This window comes from Phocoena phocoena, chromosome 10 (genome assembly GCF_963924675.1).
Source record: "Phocoena phocoena chromosome 10, mPhoPho1.1, whole genome shotgun sequence".
Taxonomy (NCBI): Eukaryota; Metazoa; Chordata; class Mammalia; order Artiodactyla; family Phocoenidae; genus Phocoena; species Phocoena phocoena.
The window spans coordinates 37341944-37368074 of NC_089228.1; the positions used below are offsets into that span (position 1 = coordinate 37341944).

Here is a 26131-nt window from a genome sequence, read left to right on the forward strand (position 1 = left end):
AGCCCGAGAGCCACAACTACTGAGCCAGCATGCTGCAACTACTGAAGCCCGTGCACCTAGAGCCCATGTTCTGCAACAAGAGAAGCCACCACAATGAGAAGCCCGTGCACCACAAAGAAGAGTAGCCCCTGCTTGCTGCAACTAGAGAAAGCCTGCAGGCAGCAAAGAAGATCCAATGCAGTCAAAAAAATAAATTAAAAAAAAATTGGGGGAGAACTCTTCAATCTAGTCTGAAAGCACCCCACATGGGTAGCCAGAGAATGACATCAGAACTGGCATTTTGGAATGTACAAATGTACATTTCCACCAAAAGTGCATAAGAGTTCTCTTTTCTCCATATCCTTGCCAGCATTTATTTAATGATAAGCAAATAGGTGTGAAGTAATATCTAACACGTGTGAGGTAGCATCTCATTGTGGTTTTGATTTGCATTTCCCTGATGATCACTGATTATCAAACACCTTTTCATGTATGTATGACTTCTTTGGAAAAGTCACATCTTTCTCTCATTTAAAAACTCAGAATAATTGATATTTTGCTACTGAGTTTTAAGAGTTCCTTACATATTTTGGATATTAACTCTTTATCATATATAAGGTTTGTAAACATTTTCTCCTATTCTGCAGGTTGAATTTTCATTTTGTTGACTGTATATTTTGCTGTACAGAAACTTTTCTGATTGATATAGTCCCACTTGCTGATTTTTGCTTTTGTTGCTTGTGCTCTTGATGTCATATCCAAAAGATCACTGCCGACACCAACACCAAGCAGCTTTTCCCTTATGTTTCCTTATAGGAGATTTACGGTTTCAGGTCTAACATTTAAGTCCTTAATATATTTAGAGTTAATATTTGTGCGTGGCATAAAACAGGAGTACAGTTTCATTCTTTTGCATATCCAGTTTTCCTAACATTTATTGAAGAGACTATCCCTTCCCCAGTGAAAATTACTGGCTCCCTTGTTAAAATATTACTTGACTGTATATGTGTGGGTTTATTACTGGGATTTTGATTCTGTCCCATTGGTCTATGTGTCTGTTTTTTTGTTTTGTTTTTGGTTTTTTATTGCGGTACGCGGGCCTCTCACTGTTGTGGCCTCTCCTATTGCGGGGCACAGGCTCCGGATGCGCAGGTTCAGCCGCCATGGCTCACGGGCCTAGCCGCTCCGCGGCATGTGGGATTTTCCTGGATCGGGGCACAAACCCATGTCCCCTGCATCAGCAGGCGGACTCTCAACCACTGCGCCACCAGGGAAGCCCTATGTGTCTGTTTTTATGCCAGTACAACATTCACTGTTTTGAATTACTATAGATTTATAATATAGTTCAAAATCAGGAAGTGTGATGCTTTCAGGCTTTTTTCTTTCTCAAGATTGCTTTGGCTATTCAGAGTCCATTGTGGTTCCATACAAATTTTAGGATTGGTTTTTCTATTTCTGTGGAAAACACCACTGGAATTTTTATAGGGATTGCATTGAATCTATAGATGGTTTTGGGTAGGATGGATATTTTAACAATATTAACTCTTCTAATTCTTGAGCATGGGATATCTTTCCATTTATTTTTGTCTTCTTTAATTTCATCAATATCTTATAGTTTTCAGTATATAGATCTTTCACTTACTTAGTGAAAAGTTATTTCTAAGTATTTTATTGTTTTTGATGCTATTGTAAATAGGATTGTTTGCTTTATTTTTTTTCAGATAGTTCAGAGGATATTCTGATTTTTGTAACTGATTTATGTATGTTGATTTTGTATCCTGAAACTTTATTGAATTTTTTTATTCTAACAGTTTTTTGGTGGAGTCTTCAAAAATTTTATATGTATAAGATCATGTCATCTGCAAGCAGTGACAGTTTCTTTCTTTCTTTCTTTCCCATTTGGATGCCTTTTCTTTCTTCTTCTTGCCTAACTGCTCTATTGTTCTGGCTAGGGCTTCCAGTACTATCGGTTGTTTTTTTGTTTTTTGTTGTTGGTGTTGGTTTTTCTGGCTGCGTTGGGTCTTTGTTGCTGTGTGCGGGCTTTCTCCAGTTGAGACAAGCGGGGGCTACTCTTCATTGCGGTGTGCGGGTTTCTCATTGTGGTGGCTTCTCTTGTTGCAGATCGTGGGCTCTAGGCTCGTGGACTTTAGTAGTTGCAGCATGTGGGCTCAGTAGTTGTGGCACACGGGCCCTAGGGTGCACAGGCTTCAGTAGTTGCAGCGCATGGGCTCAGTAGTTACAGCGCATGTGCTCTAGGGCATGTGGGCTTCAGTAGTTGTGGCACGCAGGCTGAGTAGCTGTGGTTCGCGGGCTCTAGAGTGCAGGCTCAGTAGTTGTGGCACATGGGCTTAGTTGCTCCGCAGCACATGGGATCTTCCCGGACCAGGGATCAAACCTATTGGCAGGTGGATTCTTAACCACTGCACCACCAGGGAAGTCCCTCCAGTACTATGTTGAATAGGAATGGTGAGAGTGGGCACCCTTGTCTTGTTCTTGATCTTAGAGAAAAAGCTTTCAACCTTTCATTATTGAGTATGATGTTAGCTGTGGGCTTCTCATATATGGCTTCATTATATTGAGGTGTGCTTCTTCTATGCCCACTTTCTTGAGAGTTTTTATCATAAAGGATGTTGAAATTTTGTCAATTGCTCTTTCTGCATCTATTGAGATGATCTTATGATTTTTTAATTGAACTACAGTTGATTCACAATGTTGTGTTACTTTCAGGCATATAGCAAAGTGAGTCAGTTTATATATATATATGTATATATATACACATATATATACATATATATGTATATATATATATATATATATGTTTTACAGATTCTTTTCCATTATAGGTTTTGATCATATGATTTTTATCTTTTATTTTGTTAATGTGGCACATTACATTGATTGATTCGCAGATGCTGAACCATTCTTGCATTCCTGAAATAAATCCCACTTGATCATGTGCTGTTAATGTGCTGTTGAATGTGGTTTGCTAGCATTTTGTTGAGAATTTTTGTATCTACATTCATCTGGGATATTGGCCTTCTTTTCTTGGAGTGTCCTTATCTGGCTCTGGTATCAGGGTAATGATGGCCTTGTAAAATAAGTTTGAAGAGTGTTTCCTCCTATTCAATTTCTTTGGAAGAGTTTCAGAAGGATTGGCATTCATTCTTCTTAAATGTTTGATAAAATTCACCCATGAAGCCATCTGGTCCTGGGCTTTTCTTTGTTAGGAAGTTTTTGATTACTGATTCAATCTCTTTACTTGTTATTGGTCTGTTCGGTTTTCCTATTTCTTCATAATTTAGTCTTGGTAGGTTGTATGTTTCTATTTAGGGTGTCCAATTTGTTGGCATATAATTGTTCATAGCAGTCTCTTATGATCATTTGTATTTCTGTTTATCAGCTGTCTCTTCTTTCATTTATAATTTTATTTACTTGAGTTCTCTCTTTTCTTGCTAAATCTAGCTAAACATTTGCCAACTAGTCTTAGCTTCATTGATCTTTTCTATTGTTTTTCTATTCTTTATTTCATTTACTTTTGTCCTGATCTTTGTTACCTCCTTCCTTCTGCTGACTTTGGGAATAGTTTGTTCTTTTCCTGGTTCTACAAAGTATAAAGTTCGGTTATTTGAGATCTTTTTTTCTTAACGGAGGCATTTATCACTATAAACTTTCCTTCTAGAATTGCTTTCACTGCATCCCTAAGTTTTAGCATGTTGTGTTTCCATTTTTGCTTGTCTCAGGACATATTTTTTTATTTCCCTTTTGATTTCTTTTTTGACTCATTGGTCGTTCAGGATTGTGTTGCTTAACTGCAACATATTTTTGGATTTTCCAGTCTTCTTCCTGTTATTGAATTCTAGTTTCAAATCACTGTAGTCAGAAAAGATATTTCATATGATTTCTATCTTCTTATATTTGTTAAGACTTATTTTGTGGCCTAACGTGATCCATCCTGGAGATTATTCCGTGTGCACTAGAGAAGAATGTGTATCCTGCTGCTATTGGACAGAATATTCTTAATATTCCAAATATGACTGTTAGGTCCATTTGGTACTAAGTGTAGTTCAAGTCCAACATGTCCTCATTGATTTCCTGTCTGAATGATCTATCACTTGTTGAAAGTGGGGTACTAAAGAATCTAATTTTGTTGTATTCTTGTGTATTTCTCATTTCAGTTCTGTTAATATTTGCTCTATAGATTCAGGTGCTCTGAAGTTGGGTGCATATATATTTACAGTTGTTATATGCTCTTGATGAATGACCTCTCTATCATTATATAATCACCCTCTTTCTTTCTTGTTACAGTTTTTTAATTAAAGCCTATTTTGGGACTTCCTTTGTGGTGCAGGGGTTAAGAATATTCCTGCCAATGCTGGGGACACAGGTTTGAGCCCTGGTCCGGGAAGATCCCACATGCCACGGAGCAACTAAGCCCGTGTGCCACAACTACTGAGCCTGCCCTCTACAGCCTGTGAGCCACAACTCCTGAGCCCACGTGCCATAACTACTGAAGCCCACGTGCCTAGAGCCCATGCTCCACAACAAAGAGAAGCCACCACAATGAGAAACCCATGCACCACAACAAAGAGTAGCCCCCACTCACTGCAACTAGAGAAAGCCCGTGCACAGCAATGAAGACCCAACACAGCCAAAAATAAATAAATAAATTTATTTTTAAAAAGTAGTCTATTTTGTCTGGTATAAAAATAGCTACTGGGCTTCCCTGGTGGTGCAGTGGTTGAGAGTCCGCCTGCCAATGCAGGGGACACGGGTTTGTGCCCCGGTCCGGGAAGATCCCATATGCTGCGGAGCGGCTAGGCCCGTGAGCCATGGCCGCTGAGCCTGCGCGTCCGGAGCCTATGCTCCGCAACGGGAGAGGCCACAACAGTGAGAGTCCTGAATACTGCAAAAAAAAAAAAAAAAAAAAAAAAGCTACTGCTGCCATCTTTTCATTGCCATTTGGATGGATTATCTTTTTCTGTTTCTTGCTTTCAGCCTATGCATGTCCTCAACACTAAAGTGAGTCTGTTAATAAACAGAATATTCTTTGTTTTTTTTAAATCCATTTGGCTGCTCTATGTCTTCTGATTGAGAATTTAATCCATTTACATTTAAGTAAAGTAATTATAGATAGGTAAGAAATTTCTATTGCTATTTTAAAAATTGTTTTCTAGCTCATTTTGTAGTTCCTTTTCTTTTCTCTTGCTGTCTTTCTTTGTGAACTGATGATTTTCCATAGTAGTGTGTTTTGATTCACTTCTCTTTATCTTGTGTGTATCTACTGTAGGTTTTTGCTTTCTGGTTACGTGAGACTTACATAAAACATCTTATTGATAAAGCTATTACAACTTAACTTCAATCCCATACAAAATCTCTACACTTTTACTCACTTCCCACCACTTTATGTTTTTGATATCACAGTTTACATCTTTTTATACTGTGTATCCATTAACAAATTACTGTAATTATAGTTATTTTAAATTTTTCTTTCTTTTCGCCTTTATACTAGAGTAATATACTGCCATATTATAGTATTGGAGTATTCTGAATTTGACTATATACTTAAGTGTTTTATATCTTCTTGGTTTTTTTTAATTTATTTATTTTATTTTTGGCAGCGTTGGGTCTCCTTGCTGCTTGTTTGTTTTTTTGTTTGTTTGTTTGTTTTTTGCGGTATGCAGGCCTCTCACTGTTGTGGCCTCTCCCGTTGCAGAGCACAGGCTCCGGACACGCAGGCTCAGGGGCCATGGCTCACAGGCCCAGCCGCGCCGCAGTATGTGGGATCTTCCCGGACCGGGGCACGAACCCATATCCCCTGCATCGGCAGGCAGACTTTCAACCACTGAGCCACCAGGGAAGCCCCTTGTTTGTTTTTATATATAGTAGTGTGTATCTGTTAATCCCAAACTTCTAATTTGTCTCCTCCCCTTTCCCCTTTGGTAACCGTAAGTTTGTTTTCTATGTCTGTCAGTCTATTTGTTTTGTAAATAAGTTAACTTGTATCATTTTTTTAGATTCCACATATAAGTGATATCATATGGTATTTTTCTCTGTCTTTGATTTTTGATAGTTTTATTATAATGTCGTGGAGAAGATCTCTGTGGGTTCAAATTGTTTGGGAACCTATGAGCTTCATGAACTTGATGTTCAAATCTCTCTCCCCAGATTTGGCAAGTTCTCAGGCATTACTTTAAGTAAGCTTTCTGCCCCTTTCTGCTCTCTTCTCTTCCTGGTTCTCTAATAATCTATAGATTGATTCTCTTAATGGTAATCATTAAATATCATAGGGTTTCTTCATTCTTTTTACTTTTTTCTCCTTTGACTGGAAAATTCTGATATATCTGTCTCTAAGTTCACTAATTCTCTCTTTTTTTTTTTGGCTCCACTGGACTGCCAGGGAATTCCAGGGACTCTTTGTTTTATGAGTTTTTAAAAATCTTTTTTGGCTGCATTGGGTCTTCGTTGCTGCTGCACACGGGCTTTCTCTAGTTGTGGCAAGCGGGGGCTGCTCTTCATTGTGGTACACAGGCTTCTCACTGTGGTGGCTTCTCCTGTTGTGGAGCACAGGCTCTAGGCACGTGGGCTTCAGTAGTCGTGGCACGCAGTCTCAGTAGTTGTGGCTCATGGGCTCTAGAGCACAGGCTCAGCAGTTGTGGCACACAGGCTTAGTTGCTCCGCAGTATGTGGGAACTTCCCAGACCATGGCTCACACCCGTGTCCCCTGCGTTGGCAGGCGGATTCTTCACCAGTGCACCACCAGGGAAGTCCCAAAGTTCACTAATTCTTTCTTCTGCTTGGTCCAGTCTAATATTGAATCTCTCCACTGAATTCTTCAGTTCAGTCATTGTATTCTTCAGCTCCAAAATTCATTTGGTTCTCTTTTATGTTTTCTATCTTTTTGTTGAACTTCTCATTTTGGTCTTGTATTATTTACCTGATTTTGTTGAACTGTTTACTGGTGTTCTCTTGTAGCTCTCTGAGCATCTTTAAAATAACTACTTTGAATTCTCTGTCAGGCAATTTGTATATCTCCATTTCTTTAGGGTCAGTTACTGAAAATTTACTGTGTTCTTTGGTGGTGTCATGTTTCCCTGATTTTTTGTGATCCCTGTAGCCTTTCATAGTTGTCTGCACATTTGAAGAGCCGTTATCTCTTCAAGACTTTATGGACTGACTTTGGTAAGGAAAGACCTTCACCTATGGATGTGAGGATGCTAGAGTATGCTATGACTCTGGGTCTAATGGTGCAGGGTGCCCAGGTTAGGGCATATCGTAGCTCTGGGCTCAGGGTGCAGGTCTCATTGGCTGAGGCCACACAGGTCCACATATCAACAATTCTGTGATCCGTAGGGAAAGCTGTGGAGGGTCCACAGTGGCTCCAAGGGATGTTGGGGTCCTCGGTGGATCTTCCAGGTCCAGTGGCTAGGGACCAGGGCAGGCAGCAGTGGTGGGCAGAGTCAGAAGTGTGTACACACATGGCTTCAGGGTCCAGCTTCAGGTACCTGCATAGTGGGAGGCGGAAGCTGCAGACACACAAATAATAGCAAGTGCTGGGACTAGCAGAAAGGGCTGGTGCAAACTGCAGATTGACAAGCAACTGCAGGGACCCTAGCTGTTGGCACATATTCATGAGGTTGTAGAGGCTAGCCATGAGCACATGCATGGCAGTGGAGGCAGGGATGGGAGTTGGGCTGGCCAGTGTGCAGGTGCACAGCTGCAGGGGCTACCTTTAGGTGAGCCTAGGGTTGCAGGCCAGTGACAAGTCAAGGCTGGATATAGGCCATAAGCAGCTGTGGGGGCCTTGGCTGTTGGCATACACTCCTGTGGCTACAGGGGCTTGCCATGGTTGTATGCATGGCAGTGGAGGCCTGTGTTGGGAGTCAGGCTGGTGGCGTGCAGGTACATAGCTGCAGAGGCTAGACATGAGCACACACAAAGCAGTGGGGTTCAGCAGTAGGGGTCTAGACTGGTGTCTTACATGCACACAACCACAGAGGCCAGGGCTGCTACATAACTCGTGCTCTGTCAAGAGATGCGGAGGGAGGTGGGGGACTCAGGTGGCTGGCATCTGTGAATGCAGATACCTGTGGGGTGAAAACCTTAATGGCAAAATCTGCAGGGGTTCTGTGGTGGCTACTGGTTTCTTCAGTGGTGAAATATGCTGGGGTCCTCTGTGGAGCAGTGTGCTGAGATCCATTATGAGGTCCCCAGTAATAAAAGCTGAGGGGTTCTGCAGTGCCCACAAGGGCTGTTGAGGTCCACAGCAGCAAAGGCTGCTGGGATCCTAAGCAGAGCAGGCCACTGTGAGCCATGGTAGCTCCCAATGCATGACTGATACTGGCAGCCTCTGTCTGCCCTACTTCCTTGTTCCTAGCCATGTCTAGATGTCTCAGTATTTATACCAAGTTTATTCAGTTATCTCATTTGTAATTTTCTAGAGCTCCTTGGGTTGCTTCTTAGATTGCTCCGCTCTGCTTCCTGGCTGTCTCATTTCCCTTTGCAGACAGCAATCACCATTTTCTTCCACTGAGTTGTCAGTTTTTTCCAAGTTTCTTTCATAAATATTTCTTTTGGTCTTTAACTTTCATGTGGGAGGTTTCTTCCAACGGCTGTTGATGCTTGACTGTCTGGAATTGCTGTGTAGGACCTGCTGACCACTGGGTTCCACTGTATGGAGGTTTGTGGAAAGCAGTGGTCATCTTATCCAACAGCTTTTAATACCATATATACTCTGATGACTCCAAAATTGTTACATCTTAACTTCACTTCTGAACTCCAGACTTTCAACATCTCAGTCTGGAGGTCTAGAAGACATTTAAACCTTGAAAGGAAAACCCAGAAATATTGATCCCCACTGCTCTACTCTCTTCTCCCACAATGTTTCCTATTCCATTTCCACCCAGGTCAAAGTTGGGCATGTCAAAACATAGGAGTCATTCTTCTCTGACCTTTCTCTTTTTTGTACACACGCACACCTATTCAATCTATCAACAACTCTGACTGGATCTATCCTTCAACACATATTCAGAATCCAACAACTTACCACTTCCACTGTTCCAACCCTATCTAGCTCAAGATACTGAAATCAAAATCTTTTGTTTGAATGACTGCTCCCTGTTTCCCTTCTTGCTCTACTCCAGTCCTTCTGCACACATCAGCTGGAGGAATCCTTTTAAAATGTAAGCCAAATCATGTAATTCCCCTGCTCAAATACCTTCACAGGCCTTCTGTCACACTTAGAATAAAATGCAAAATCCTTACCAAAAATATCATCCTCCAAGCCACCATTCTGAGGGGAGTTCTTAGCTTCAAACTGTCATTCTTCCTTCACTTTCCACATCTAATTGATCATCAAAATTCATCATTTTTACTTATTAACATCTACATTCTCTATTGCATTTTTTCTCCATTCCTATTGTTGCCTAGCCATTATTTCTTGCCTGAATCACTTCCGTGGTCTCTTTCCTCCCTGATTCCAGTCTTCTGCATTTTATACTCTCTCAGCATTTAAAACCCACATCCAATCATGTCACTCCATGGTTCTATCAGACTAGCAGTTCTACTAATTTGGGGATTACAAAGCTCTTTGTGATCTGGCTCTTGTCTTCTTCTTGGCCTTATCTCCCAATTGCTAACACATACTTACACGCCAAAGTTACCAAATATTTTATAGTTTCCTGGAATTACTACTTCCCTATGCTCTGTGCTATTTTTGGAATGTCTTTCCTTATGGCTTGTCTTCCTGATGAAGCCCTGCACATCTCTCAAGACTCACCTTAAGTATTACTTGCCTCTGGAGGCTTTCATTGATTGCTCAAAGCCCCAGGAAATCAGCTACTACCTCTAACAGCATCAGTGTATATCTTAATTATGACATGCAGCTCATAAACCTTCTTGTTTGTGGTCTATTTGGTCCCACTAGAGTAGTTTCTAAACATGGGGACCATGCATGGGGTTCAGAGGCAACTATCAATTCCCTAAAATTGAGTATAAAATTTTGTATGCAAAATCATACTTATATCGTCCTGGGGAGAAATTTTATCGATCCTCCATAATATAGAAAGAGTTAGGAACCAATACCCTAGATGGTGATATTCTTTTTTTTTTTTTTTAAACATCTTTATTGGGGTATAATTGCTTTACAATGGTGTGTTAGTTTCTGCTTTACAACAAAGTGAATCAGCTATACATATACATATGTTCCCATATTTTTTTTTTTAATTTTTATTTTTGGCTGCGTTGGGTCTTCGTTGCTGTGTGCAGGCTTTCTCTGGTTGCAGCGAGTGGGAGCTACTCTTCATTGCGGTGTGCGGGCTTCTCATTGCAGTGGCTTCTCTTGTTGCGGAACACAGGCTCTAGGCACGTGGGCTTCAATAGCTGTGGCAGGCGGGCTCTAGAGCGCAGGCTCAGTAGTTGTGGCACACAGGCTTAGTTGCTCCGCGGCATATGGGATCTTCCCGGACCAGGGCTCGAACCCTTGTCCCCTGCACTGGCAGGCAGATTCTTAACCACTGCGCCATAGATGGTGATATTCTTAAGGGAAGGAGTAAGTCTCCATCTTTAATTTCTATATCTCACACATATCACTTCACACAGAGCATAGTTAAGGCAACTGAACACAAATGCTTTTGTATACTTGTAAATATACATAAGCAAATATACAGAAGCAATTGATATGTTATTTGTATATTATTTAGGCAAATTTCCTATGGTTCTTGACCAGGCAACATACTTTGCATCCTCTGTGTTTCCTAAAAATATTACATTTTCTTAAAGAGAAATTTGTAATTCTTTCTAAAACTTGTAATTCTCACCAATATACACTCCTTGAATATATACTCCTCAAAGTGAGGTTTTACCCAGTCCTTTAGTCTAAGCTTAATAGTCACCTAAGGTTTCTGATGTTTATTTGTTTTACTTTAAAATTCTGTACCTTCTAGTTAATTCTTCTTATTCAGCCTGCAAAATGTAATCTTGGTTATCAGTCAACTCAATACACTTTTATAATAACCAACAGACAGTTAAGGATTTATCTTAGAAATACTGGTACAATGATAAACAACAAGGCCCTACTGTACAACACAGGGAACTATATTCAATATCTTGTAATAAACTCTCATGGAAAAGAATCTGAAAAAGAATACACACACACACACACACACACACACACACACACACACACACACAACTGAATCACTTTGCTATACACCAGAAACGAACACAACATTGTAAATCAACTATAGTTCAATAAAAAAAAGTTTTAAGAAAGAAATGCTGGTACATTATTTCCAGGGTTAATCATTACATTAATTAATAACTGGCTCTTTTCAGCTTCAACTACCTTCTTTTTTTAAGAGGTGGAGACAGACAAAATTTTAGTAACTGCTGCAGGCTGAAGGAGCTCTGTTCACCAGCAAAACCAACTGAGAAATGACAGCTAGACATTACAGTAGGCCCAACAGCCCTACATAGTAATTCCATTTAGAGAGCAAGTGTGATAGGTACTGTCCAGATAAGGAAGAGCCCTTAAATACATTGAAACAAAGACAAAGGAATGCTTTTAGCAATATTGTTTCATAATGTAATTAGGGATAGTAAAAGAGAAAAACTTAAGTGTGCAGGAGCAAGCTACACTGTGTAATAATTTCTTACCATTTTATAGAGATCTGAGACACTAATCTGGTCCGCATCCACTACTTCAAAGTCCTTTCGAGGCACCAGGTCCAGGCCCAAATGCCTAGTAAAGAGAAAGACCACATTCAGCATGCCATGTCCTCAAATTACTCATCTCTCTTGATGTGCCTGAGAGCCCATGCCAACCATGACCTTATGGACAGAAGTTCAGACACTGCCTCTGCAGGGACATGCCTTTATCCAGTAACCTAACTGTATTCACCTTCAGGTAAATAAATGAGGCTAGGGATTTTAAGACCGTGACAATTTTCATCATCAAGTAGTTCCCCGTGACGGTAAAAAGGATTCATTCAGTATCACATTTATAACAGACTGCTTGAGTTCACTAAGGATGGATTTTCTTAGATCATTAATAAGTTGTGTTTATTTTTCGATTTCCCCCATCCTGCAAGTATGTACAGGCTCAGCCATGCATTACTTTCATTAGGATAAAAAAAATTATTCAGTGTCCAAGTAGATTTGTAATTCAAAGTCAAACACATAAAAATCACCTCCTGGGAGTTCCAGGAGGTCCACTGGTTAGGATTCTGCACTTTTACTGCCACGGGCATGGGTTCAATCCCTGGCTGGGAAACTAAGATACTGCAAGGCACAGCCAAAAAAAAAAATCACCTCCTAAAGGTATTAAACTCAAAGAAACTTATGTCTTGGTTGAGTTTTATCTCATTTTCAATTTAATTAATACCGACACTGGGTTATAGTAAAGACCTCACCACACATTAGCCAATACCTTAAGACACTTTAGATGGAAGTTTAACCAGGGAGCACGATTAATAAAGAAAACAATACTTAGAAGATCTGGTATAACTTGGGCATGAAGGAATAAGTGATAATGATTAATAGTTGATTGGGAGGCAGTATGAGACAGTGGAAGTAACTCTGGACAGGCAGAATTCTTGGGTTCAAATATGGTACATAATTTATATTCAATACATGTTACGCCCTTTCTCACTCTCTAGAACAACAGCTCTGACTCTGGAGTCAGTGGAATTAGGAGTTGTAGACCCCTGTAACTACATATAAAAGTATGTGCATGTGTTCATATATGCATTTTCTCTGAGGGGAGGGCCTATAACTCTCATCAGGGTTTCAGAGCTGCTCTGTGACCACCCTACTCTAAAGCGAGTGTTATGAATTATTGCACCTGGCAAAAAGTATGCCATAGATGACGGAAGGAGAAGTGTATATATTTTTGTCTTCACCTAGATTATGAACTACATTTAGAATATGCTAGCAAAACTAATTCTCTAGGCTCTTTCTGTGCATAAAATTCCCACTTATTTAAAATAAGCCACGTAGGGCTTCCCTGGTGGCGCAGTGGTTGAGAGTTTGCCTGCTGATGCAGGGGACACGGGTTCGTGCCCCAGTCTGGGCAGATCCCACATGCTGCGGAGTGGCTGGGCCCGTGAGCCATGGCTGCTGAGCCTGCACGTCCGGAGCCTGTGCTCCGCAACGGGAGAGGCCACAACAGTGAGAGGCCTGCATACCGCAAAAAAAAAAAAAAAAAGCCATGTATACATCCAAAATGCAGAATTATTTTACTTACAATTTAACCCTATTTTATAGGAAAAGATATGAAGAGGTTAAATGGTAATAAGACTGATAAAATAAAAATGGGGAATCAAACCTACATGAAGAAGCTATAAGCAAACACACTAATCACACAGACTAATATGATTACTATGATTAAGAATTAAAATTTAGATGTGTACTTTTTAGCAGGCAAAAAAAGGAGAAACCTATTTTTCTATTAAAGGATAAAACCCCATATTTTTCTATTACCTATTACTATAACTTGTATTATTCTATAATAGAGAAATATGCATTTTTAAAGAGGAAATAATTTTTTGGTATTAAATACAGAAAAAAAACCCCTTGTAGTTTTGCATGATGAGAAGATCAGTAATACACTGTTGTCCTTAACCACAATAGTTCACAGTTTAATGGTAAAACCATGCCATCAAATCTGATTACTGATGTTAATGCACTTAAATCTATAAGAGATTTTATTTCCTGTCTTCATACATCAAAGAAGTACTCCATTCAATCACCTCTTATTAATTATTCTTAATTTCCCTGAAATAATTTCAGGCCTCTGGCTTCTAATACTTATAGCATGTAAAGGCAGTAGTATCATGGAGAGCAAGATATAGCTGAAGCATATCCTTTCCACCTCTCTCATCTTAAAAAGCAATTTACATCTGAAAGATAATTTTGCAGTTTTGATCTCAAATATTTAGAATACTTTTACATGTATGTGGAAAAACAGTGGAAAGATCACAAAAGTGGTATTAGTATTTGTACAAGGAAAGTGAAATTAAACAATTTATCAATTTAAGATATTGTACAAATTTTCTGTAGTCATGCTGTTGAAAATTCTTTAAATACAAAAATGAAGAGGTAAAATTTCAAACATATTCTTTAACCACTGATGGTCACAAAATATATGAGGTAGTCTAAATATTACAATTAATTAACAAAAAGAAGACTGTACAAATAATCCAATCAAAATAGATGTTTTCAGTACAACAGCTTAAGAAAAAATCCAGATGGATCTAAGTCAGTAAGGCCAGGGTTGAGAGTATATGCTCTGTAGTAGTGCACTACACGCAATGATGTGGCTTGTCTGGAGAATGGCATCTACGCAAACTCTACCTTGGCACTATGCCACCCTTAGCTTGCTTGTCCATTCAATTATCCACCCATATACCCATCCACTCACCCCAAAGATACTCTCTGAGGATCTATCGTGTACCACCAATGGTACTGGATATAGGAAATAGAGCAGTTTTGAGTCAAGCAAATGTTCATATTCCTCATGCTAATTCTCCCAAGAGCAAAGTGTTTTCCCTCTCCTAGAAGTTGTTAAAACACAGTACCTTTTAGTTTCTTGATTTCGTTACCTCAGGAAATAAGAAAATGATTAACAGGTGATCTAATAAAACCAAAGACTGATTTCCTTCTACTAAGATCATCTTCAATGGATGAAGAGTAGTTTCCAAAAGCTAAATTGAAGGACTGTCCTCATTGGAAGAAGGCAGAGGTGCTGCACAGTGAGAAACAACACATGTTCACTAAAACTTCACTCTGTAAAAGAGGCTCCTGGCTATTTCTTCCTATGGCATATTCTAAGAACAGTGAACAGTAAGTGCAGGAATGGTCAACTTAGTCTCTTTATCGTCACAACAAAGGAAGGCAGCGCATCAGAGTAGATAGGAGCAGGGGCTCTGATGTCAGATTGCCTAGTTTGTATCTTGGCTCTCCCACCAAGAATACTGTCTTCTCTACTGTCACAGGCTATTGTAAGGATTAATCCATGTAAAGCACTCAGTACACTGCCAGGCATTGTGAACTGCTTCTGCTGTTATCATTATGTGTTACATCATTAGCTAAAATATGACTTAAAGTACAAGGATTGTGATTGAAGAGAATTGTGTCTGAAAAAAGACTCCTAAACAAGCAGGAGGCATACAACTACATACAGATGTAGTATAGAGCTGAGTTTTTAAAATGGTCTTACCAACTGCTTAGGTGAATAGTCTTCACAAAAATAGTCTTCTCTCACCACTTGTCACTAATCACTCATTCATTCATTCTAATAATTCAATAAATATTAGCACCTACTCTATGCTAGGCTCATGATGAACTTAGGGACACAGCAGTGAATAAAAGACATATTTCTGTTCCTGCATTCTTTTAGGTGCACCACTCTAAAGACCGTGAATCTCTCTCTATCAAATTCTTTGAATTTTACATGTCTTTTGAATGTTCCATATTCTATTCTATTTTCTATTGTATCTTTTTCTTCTGGGTTTCCTCATCTGAACCACAGAACATAGAAAATAACTTGAAGTTAATTAATTATATATGATGGATGTTTTAAGGCATTTAAGATCTAGTTCTCCCCCAGAATCAGTTGAAAAAGGCTAGAGATACTAAGATTTTCTGTGGGTAGTGCCCTTTTCTAATACTTATACTATGGGAGCATATAGATATAACTATACTAATGAAAGCATGGTATATTTATATAGTAATAAAATAGAAGATATAACTAATAATAGCTCCCTTTTACTGAACATTTACTTGGAATAGGCATTTTATGTATATCCCCTCTAAGCACTATGGGAAGTACACAGTATTAGACCCATTTTATAACTGAGGAAACTGAAGCCCAGAGAGGTTACTAAGTAGCCTATTAAGGGAGTACAGTTGAGCTTGTCTCAAGCTAGGTCTGTCTTACTCTGAACCCATGATATTTCCACTATACCTGCCACCTTTCTACTAATAACCATGAAGTTAAATACTAATGGCTATAAGTGATTGTAATCAATTTGGTCATAATAGTTTGAGGAATAATTTTGTGTCAATACATCAATCCAGAAGGAAACAAACATAGACTGATGAATGAGTAGCCAACAGGCATAAGAAAAACCCACCTTGTTCCTTAGATACATTCATATAGTGCCTATCAAGTGCAGGCACTGTGCTAAGTGCAGGGTATGCTGATGAGCAAAACAGATGCACAAAGAATGAGTGTGTGTGTGTGTGTAAGTTAATCATTTGAACATGGTAACCTGAGAGAAGAATTTTGACACATGCATAGTTTAAACATAGTTATCTCAGACTTAAGTATGGCAAGAAACTGATTGATGGGTACAACACCTTATACCAGAAGAACTCTAAGAAGGCATTGGAAGCTTCTACTAATTTCAGATGTCCTGAAGCTGGAAAATATCACTATGTCCTTAAAGAGAAAGTACTGAACCATAAACTTTTCTGAGTCCTAGCTAAAAATTTACTCACAGGAAACTCGCTGGGGTTGGGGGCGGGGGTGGTGGTGGTGGCAGTATTCTCTGCATAGTATAACTCAAACTACTGCTTGTATTGCTTCCTCCAAGAGCAATTCCCTTGGTAAGGAACATAAACTAAGCAGGAAGAAAGGGACATGGGTAGGTTAGGATCTTTGAAAACCTGCGAGAAGGTACAAAAGAGAAGCGAGGGAAGGGAATAATTTGATAGAGAGGGAGAGAAAGAATAACTAGAAAGTATACATTTATTGGTGATTTGTCTTAAATGATGAGACTTCACAATAAAAAGATACCAATTTTTTCATTTGATACTTGAAATCTATAGAAACATCATTCTAATTCAACAAAAGCTTATAAAATGTTTACATTTTAATCAAATTGTACTTTCTACCTAAAGAAGAAATACAAAAATCCTATAAATTATTCTAAGAGTAAAGTATTTCTTACTTAGGTATTTTTCTATGGCAAAGATCAATTAGGCTGTGTCAGTCCTGGGCTGAGGCAACTTTTAACTCATCTATGCTATATTTACTGTAGTGATGATAGCAGAGACTGAGAAGAAACTTTTCTCTATATCTTTATGGAAGGTGTCAAAAATGTTAAATTAACACATTAAAGTTACATTGCTAGACAAATTATTTTAAATTTCCCTTGGAGAGGATGTAATTAACTGACTTAATCTTTGAATAGGAGACTTGAGCAGAGATAATGGCTAGTTAATTTGAATACAACCTTGTTTTATGCCCTTCCTGTATTTTAGAACACAATTTATAAATGCTGATTTCTACGTAATACAATTTTAATAATTTTCACATATGGAATGAGCGTGCACATAGGCAAAGAGGCCAACAAGTATAAGCCACATAAATTTAATGTCAGAATCCTCAAATTTTCAGCCAAATAAATAAAAATTCCTAATCTCAGGGAAAAAAATTAAAATAGTTGTTATGTAGATGTGGAGGGCTCTGCATTTAACTTAAACTCTAAATATAAGAGTATAGTACCAGTTTAGTTTTTATCCTTGAAAGTTCTAACTCAGTGTTAAAGCAGATGTATATATTATGAGACATGTGGTATAGATAACAGAACAAAGATCAAATAATCCACAGACTACAGATACTGACAATAATTTTCCTGGTTTTAAGACTCACACTTAAAAATGATCATAAAGGGGGGCTTCCCTGGTAGTGCAGTGGTTGAGAGTCCGCCTGCCGATGCAGGGGACACGGGTTCGTGACCCGGTCCGGGAGGATCCCACATGCCGCGGAGTGGCTGGGCCCGTGAGCCATGGCTGCTGAGCCTGCGCGTCCGGAGCCTGTACTCCGCGACGGGAGAGGCCACAACAGTGAGAGGCCCGCGTACCGCAAAGAAAAAAAAAAAAAAATGATCATAAAGATAGTAAGGTCCTACATAAACTATATGTGCTTTGGCATCAGTTCTGGGTACAAACACCAGTTCTACCACTCACTATGCAACATTGGAAAAGGTTCTTCTGAGCCTTTTTATGAGTTTCCTCATTAGGTAAAACAGAGCTCTTGTCTTGGAAGAGCATAATCGCATTTCATTATAACAGTGCAGATAAGTTAGACCATGTACTTGCCACAGTGATACAGGTAGATGTACTCAATAAACTATTAATAGCTGTTATTAACAGTGTCTGAAATAGGTTTTGAAAAGGCAGACCTATAAAGTCTAAGAGTCTAAAGAAAAAGGCATAAAGTTTAAAATTACATAGGATTAATATTTAATTACATCAATTACAACGTAAAAATACATTCAGAAAATATTGATTGTGCACCCAAAACATGCCAGCATATGCTAAGCTTATCAATATTTTATGGCATTTATAAAAGTGTCGTGGAACAAGAAGAGTGGAATTATGAGGGCATACAATGGGACGAATGGATACGGTTATCAGTGCCCAGCTGTTGCATGGAGCAGTCTCCTATATCTAACCTATTGATACGAAATGACTTTACTTTTGCAGTACACCATCCCTTCTTTCAAATTAAGAAGGAACATTTTTAAAAGGGTTACTTCGAGTGAGAACCAAAGATAATTGTCCTATTGGTTTGGGAGGCAATACGTCTTTTTCCTTTAGTAATAGTAGACCTACAAAGTTCTCATTTAAGTTTTTAAGTGACTGTATTTTCCACTGGGAGTAAAGGGGAAAATGGAAAGAAGAAGAAATGGGGAAAGAAAGAAGTGGAAGGGAAGGGAGAAAGAAGGAAAGAAGATACAGAAGCACCAGGAGAGAAGGATCAGGGTTTCGAGAAAGGAGGGAGAAGGGAAAAAAGTGGGGTGGGGGGGAAATGGAACTATGTTTCTGGCTTATATTGTTTATCAAAATGAACATATAAATACTCTCCCTACACACACACAAGCACATACATACTTTGTTGAGAAAAAGTTATTAATGAAGGTGGAACAGCTCTGTACTTTACTGACAGGTATTTATAATGTTCTTTGCCTTTTTCAAATATAATTTGAACTTTTTTCCAAGCTATCATCTTTAAGTTTTCAGATTTGACTGCAAAATCTGATTGGTGTTTTCTAACTTTTATCATAAAGAGGTATTGATATTTCTAAAATATTTCTCTTGTTCATTTACTGGTATGTATAGTGCAGTTAAACTGCAACATAATGATTTATGCAACTATTAGTGTCATCAGTTCAAGGGTAACAATTTGCTTGGCACATAGTGATGCTATGTTTGCAAATTACTACCATTATTGATTTTTAAAAATAAGTACAATGATACCATATAGTACTGTTTGGAGCTGAGGAGACAGGATCAGTAGCTATACTGTAAGTTAACATACTACATTTTGCTAAGATTTTTACTGCCCAAAGTTAGATTTAAAGAACACTGCCTGATCTATCGTACATCTGAATTCATGTTATATCATACAAGGAGTCTGTGGTGTGTGCCAAGCAATGCTATTAACAGTCAAGAGACGTTGTAATTTAATGAAACAAACAAGGATAGGATGGTGTCACAAATAACTAATGTAGAGTTGTTCTTTTTTCTTTTCTACTGAACAGTACCGCTCTGGGTTGGATTCATTGTTTATTAGATCCCGTGTTTCCTCTTTCCTGATTTACTCTTCTATTTCTGGAAGAACATATTCTCAAGTCTCTTCTTAAGAAAGGAGCCATGACAGGTTAACTTCTGCATCCTTGAATACTTTAAAAGGGCTTTATTTGGCCCTTACACTTGACTATATAGTTTGGTTGTTTATAAAATTCTGGGTGGCAAATCATTTCCCAACAGAAATTTGAAGATATTACTTCATTATATTCTAGCATCCAGTGTTACTGATAAAACTTTTGAGGCTGGTGTGAATCTTATTCTTTTGTAAGAAGACCTGTTTTTCTGTCTGATAAACTTTTAGGATCTTCTCTTCAGCCCCAAATATTGAAATATCTTAGTGTGCCTCACTGTAGGTTTTGGTTTTTCTTCTCCATTCATTATACTAGGTATTTGATGGACTCTTCCAATCTTAAGTCACCTGCTCTTTGGCTCTAGGAAATTCTCTTCTATCATTTTTTTAGAATTTCCTCTTTATTGCCTTTGTTCTTTTCCTGGAAATATAACGTCTGATGTTGGATCCCCTAGATTGAATCTCTGTACTGTTGTTTTTTCCTCAACCATTTCCCATCTTTTTGTTTTATTTTCCTAGAGATGACATAAAATTATCTTCCTGTTCTCCACCTAAATTCTTTTTTGAAATCCTACTCTCCATTCCTTTTTCGTAGCATTTTATAATGCATAATGAATCTTCTTGATTCTCTTGAAGGATACTCAGAGATCTTTAAAGTTCTTTACTAATCTTCACTCTATCTAGGGCCAGGTATTTTGTTTATCCTGGTCTCCCTCTCTTCCCTGTGAAAGGATTTCTTCAAATACTTGGTAATACTTGATTGTCCATTCAAATTTAAAAGGCACTAGAAATGTGAAGAGTTTTTTGTACATGGGTGGGTGGCTAGCAAGCTTCTCTTTCTGGTAAGTGGAAGGGATTTGTTCATTACACTTTGAAACCCTTAAATGCCTCAATATGGAGGGCTTTGCAATAAAGTCCCAGTTCAAACTTTTGTTGCCCAGTTTCCGCCTAGGCAATTGGTCTTTGTATTTGTCTATCTGAAAGGGAAACACCTGGCTGCCAGGTTTGCTACTCATGGTAGCAAAAGTAGTGAATTATTACTTTACATACTTTTAAGCACTTCCTTTTGTTAAGCTCCAGGGCACACTCCCTTTCTCCCATGATTCTAGCAGCTGCAAGGCAGACCAACTCCTTCATTAGCTAAAGTTTCCTCCATACATTACAGGCTTCTTCTTCTGTTACTAATCCTCCATCTACTTTTCAGCTTCTGGAAATGGGTTCACATATCCCATTTACTGCTGCACTCCTCCCACTTTTTATTTTTTATCATTTCAATGATGTCTTGAGGGGGAGAGGAGCTAAAGACTTGTTCTAAAATATACTTAAGGTAAACGTATATCTTAAATAGGAAGCAACCTCGTCACTTCAAAGTTCAATGGACCCGATTTTAAGAGAATGAGGCAAAAGCATTTGAAAATCATATCAATTATTAAATCTACGAAGAAATAAAATCTGAGTACTATCTACTCCAGCTTCCCATGCCAAAGTCTTATAATTTTACTTGTATGGCAATAGTAAATAGTCATACCCACTGCATAAATACAGGACTATTTCTGAATGATGAATTAGTTAAGAATATTCTGATGTACAGATGTAGACAGTTCCCATTTGTAGTATATACTTATTCGGATTCATTATATGGCTATAAAATGTAAAGGACACCAAATTCAAAGGTACTAAGAGATGAAACTAAAGAGTATTCTGGGGCTTCCCTGGTGGTGCAGTAGTTGAGAGTCTGCCTGCCGATGCAGGGGACATGGGTTCGTGCCCTGGTCCGGGAAGATCCCACATGCCGCGGAGCGGCTGGGCCCATGAGCCATGGCCACTTAGCCTGCGCGTCCAGAGCCTGTGCTCCGCAGCGGGAGAGGCCACAACAGTGAGAGGCCCGCGTACCGCAAAAAAAAAAAAAAAAAAAAGAGTATTCTGATTACTGAGGTTTAGAATCAAGGAATTTGAGATGGAAGAAACCCCAGAGGCTAATGTAGTCCAATTATTTAATTTTCTGGAAGTGAAAATAGAGGCTGAGAGAGTTTCAATGAGTAGAACCAGTGAACGTCCTTTGCTATAAACTGAAAGAAACGGCTACTCATTGTAAAAATGATCAAAGCTTAGTGGAGAATACAACAATGTCTTTAATCCCTAAAGATAAGCTTTGATCAGGTACAATTCTATGAGGACTGAGTTATCATAAATGAAACTGAGAGATGCCCAAATGACATTCATACTTACTCATTGCCCCAGTCCAGGCGCACGGTGATGTGCCGCTTAACCTCCCGCACCTGATCCTGAGTCAGGTGACCAGACAGGAGCTGCCTTCGAAGGTCAATAAGTTCATTCATCACATGGCGTAGCTTGTAGAAAAGATCTACTTTATGTTTCTGAAAGGGCATTTTTGGTGTTGGGTGAAATAAAAAAGGGATATGGAAAGGGAATGAAAAAAAAAAAGAGAAATAGTTAAACTATGAAAAGTGCTCATTTCTCTGAACCTCTAAAAACAGGCAATGTAAAGAGAGGCTTATTTAAGAATCTTAAACCAAAGTCCTTAGTTCCTACTGTCTAAAAATCTCTATAAAGTGACATCTAACAACATAATTGATCTGGCTTATGCAAAGTACCATCTGTCTATCTCTACTCTATCCTGGACTATTAATTTTCCAGTAAGTTACTAAACTTAATCAGAACCAAAAGAAACACAGGAGCCTAGAGTGGTTTTCTCTGACAGAAGCTACTATGTATGACAAAGATTTCAACCATCCAGCAACATCCCTGGTTTCTCCAGGAAGGATACTCAAGTTGGGGTAGGCAGAGAGAGAATCACTTGCCCTATTTTAAAGAACTGTTTCAACATAAAGCTACAGTCTCTGGAGTGAGATTCATTCCAGGTTTCCAGGCCTCATCTAGCTTTAATTAGCTTTTGAAAACAGTATGTGTCCCTAGTGTCATAGAGTTCTACTCTTTTCAGTTCAGTGAAAAGCGGCATAGCTCGGTGGTTTGTGACCACCTAGAGGGGTGGGATAGGGAGGGTGGGAGGGAGGGAGACTCAAGAGGGAAGAGATATGGGAACATATGTATATGTATAACTGATTTACTTTGTTAAAAAGAAGAAACTAACACACCATTGTAAAGCAATTATACTCCAATAAAGATGTTAAAAAAAAACAAAAAAAAGCATCACCTTTATAAGAGTTAAATGGAAACAATTATGGACATCACAGTGGTTTTAACAAGTAAAAAATGTAAATGCCATGACAGTAGATGCTTAACAAAAATAAGCATCTTTACTAAAGAATATAGGTTTAAGAACTAAAGTTCTATTTGCTCACAAGTGAAATCTTGATTTTGGAATCTTTCGGTTTCTGTTTTTATTATAGAGAAGCACAATTTTATATGATAATTAAAACTCTTGGAATGTAACTAATCTATAAGAATGCTTTTAAAGACAGATCAATCTTTACCATAGTCTTAGTAAAATCTCTATCTGGATTTCCCCTAAAAAGACACTTGTCAAAATAAGCTGGATTCAAGTGACTGTAAATAAAATTATAATTATGAAGTAAATTACAAATCAGTAGAATCAGCTAATGTTTTTAAGTGGCTCTGAGCTTATGATTAAAATGTTTGGAACATCACACTACTTAGAAATCATCTAATGGAGCACTAGAGCATTAGATTTTTAAAGGTCCATCTTAAAGAGAAATTATTATTATTATATTTGGTGGTACGTGGGCCTCTCACTGTTGTGGCCTCTCCCACTGCGGAGCACAGACTCCGGTCGTGCAGGCTCATTGGCCAGGGCTCACGGGCCCAGCCGCTTCGCGGCACGTGGGATCCTCCCGGATTGGGGCACGAACCCGTGTCCCCTGCATCGGCAGGTGGACTCTCAACCACTGCGCCACCAGGGAAGCCCAAGAGAAATTATTTTTAACTAGAAGACATTAGAAATCATGCACTCTAACTACATCAAGCTGTTCTTTCTTCACTCAATGAACATATGAAGAAAACTTAAGCACCTTGATGGTACACAATGCTGGCAGATGGGCAGAACTCAAATTCTTGCCAGTTCAAATGCAACAAAGCCTAAGCAAATTACATCTGCAAAATTGAGATCTTGAGATAAGCAATAAAGGCAATGTAGTGTTTGTTTCCAGCACATGCATTTCTTTATGATAAATCAGGGCCACCTGTCTAAGTTTAAAATAGAAAGTTAGGATTATTATTTTCCCATCAAGCCATACACAACAATCCACTACATACATATACAAGCATTGATTTATTCATTCAATTAACAAATGCTTATGGAGCACCTGCTGAGTGCTATTACTTCGTTGTGATCAAAAGTCCCTACTCTCTTGGGCTTCCCTGGTGGCACAGTGGTTGAGAGCCCGCCTGCCGATGCAGGGGACATGGGCTCGTGCCCCGGTCCAGGAGGATCCCACATGACGCGGATCGGCTAGGCCCGTGAGCCATGGCTGCTGAGCCTGCACATCCAGAGCCTGTGCTCCGCAAAAGGAGAGGCCACAACAGTAAGAGGTCCGCATACCACACACACAAAAAAAAGTCCCTACTCTCATGGTGCTTTCATTCTAGAGAGCAGAGATAGACCATACACAAATACATAATGGTGGTGAAAATTCTAAGAAGAAAAATTAAAGCAGGATAGAGACAGTGGGTGGCCAACGGTGCATTGGCTGAGGAGTAGGAGAAGTTACTGCTTCAGGTAGAACGGTCAGGGAAAGGCTTCCTTGTGAGCGGAACTTTAAGTAGAAACCTGAATGAAATAAAGTGACAGCATTTAGGAAAACTGGGGAAATTTTATAGGCATGAGAAACAGCAAGAGCAAATGCCTCAATGTGGAAGTGAACTTGGCATATTCACAGAGAGTAAAGAAGTCAGCGCACCTGGAGCAAAGTGAACAAGGGGGAAAGTGGTGATGATGCAGAGAGGCAACACAGACCAGATTAGGCAGGGCCTTTGTAAATTGTGTTAAGGTCTTTAGCTTTTACTCCCAGCAAGATGAGAAGCCACTGGAGATTTGGAATAGAAGAGTGATGTGATATGACGTAACTCTTGAAAGCATTACTCTGAGTGCTCTGTTGAAAATAAATCATGAAAAGGCAAAGAGGACCGTGGGGGTTCCAGTCAGGAAACTATTTATTGCAACAATCCACATGATGATGGTTGACTGGACAAAGGTAAGAATGGTAAAGGTAAACATTTCAGAGTTTGGAATTTTGACATGTTTTGTAGTTAGAGCTGTCAAGATCTCCTGATAGATTAGATGTGAGATATGAATGGAAACAAGGATCATTCTTTTTCCTAACCTGAGAAGCATGTCTGGAAGAGGGAAACAAGGTTCAATTAGGACATGCTAAGTTTGACACCGAGTTTCAACATTTAGAGGTCAGGAAAGTGAGGAGAATCTAGCAAAGGAAACTGAGAAGTAAGCAGTGAAGTGAGAGGAACAGCAAGAGAGTACTGAAAACAGGGTTTAAGGAGAACTTTGTTAAATGCACTGAGAGGTTAAATAAAATATAGACTGAGAACTGGTCACTGGATTTGGCACTGTGGTGGCCATCACTGAGCACTGATGGAATGGGTGGAGTGAGTTCAAGAGTAATGGGAAAGGAGGGAATGGAGACAGAGCATAGACAACTCTTTTGTAGAACTTTCAGTAACTGGAAGCAGAGAAATGTAGCAAAACAGGGTTGTGCTATGGAGGGAGGGTTTTTTTTTTTTTAATGAAACAAAATTTTAGGCTATTTGTATACAGAAGAGAATAATCTAGTAGAAGGGAAAATTTGATGATGCAGGTGTTAAATCCTTAAGTAGTCAAGAAGAGATGGGTCCCAGGTTAAAAGGTGGAGGGGGGGAGGTTTCGCTTAACCAGGATACTCTATTGTCACAGAGAGGAAGGGCAAAGAACTGAGTAATGACACAGATAGTTGGGAGACTTGGTGATAGAACTAAATTTTTCCTCTGGCTGCTTTATTGCCAAGGAAATAAAAAGCAAAGTCATCAGCTGAGAGTGAGTACAGTGGAAGAGGGTGTTAGAGGTTTGAAAACAGAGGAAAAGACATTAAAAAGTCTCATGGAGAGTGGTAACACAAATCAGGGGAAAGATAGTTCAACTGTTAGATGGTTTTGAGATTTGTGAACACTAATTAAAAGTGCAGTTTTGTGTCTTTTTTAAAGCTACATATAATGAAGTCTATTGATACTGAAATATCACATATATATGTATGTGTATACATGTGTGTATGCATATATACATGCACACACATAACATATACTCACATACATACAATATCTATGTAATAACATGCACACACACATACAATAGCAATGCAAGAATATACTAATATACTCTTTCAAGGCATTATTTATTTTTTTTAGTCAAGAGTTTCTAACAGATTGTATTTTCCAAACATGACAACAATATCTCCCACCCCAAGTGCTCTTCTGCAAAAATGTGAATCTGACACTCCC

General features: G+C 38.9%; 1 protein-coding gene across 1 annotated transcript in view; it reads right to left on the reverse strand.

The window, feature by feature from the left end:
- DOCK3 (dedicator of cytokinesis 3) overlaps positions 1 to 26131 on the reverse strand; it is a 377800-nt gene that overhangs the window by 189036 nt on the left and 162633 nt on the right. The window contains exons 6-7 of the mRNA XM_065885910.1: positions 21875 to 22023; positions 11632 to 11716 (exon numbers count right to left, since the gene is read on the reverse strand). Coding sequence (XP_065741982.1) covers positions 11632 to 11716; positions 21875 to 22023 — 234 coding nt within the window. The remainder of the gene's footprint in view (positions 1 to 11631; positions 11717 to 21874; positions 22024 to 26131) is intronic.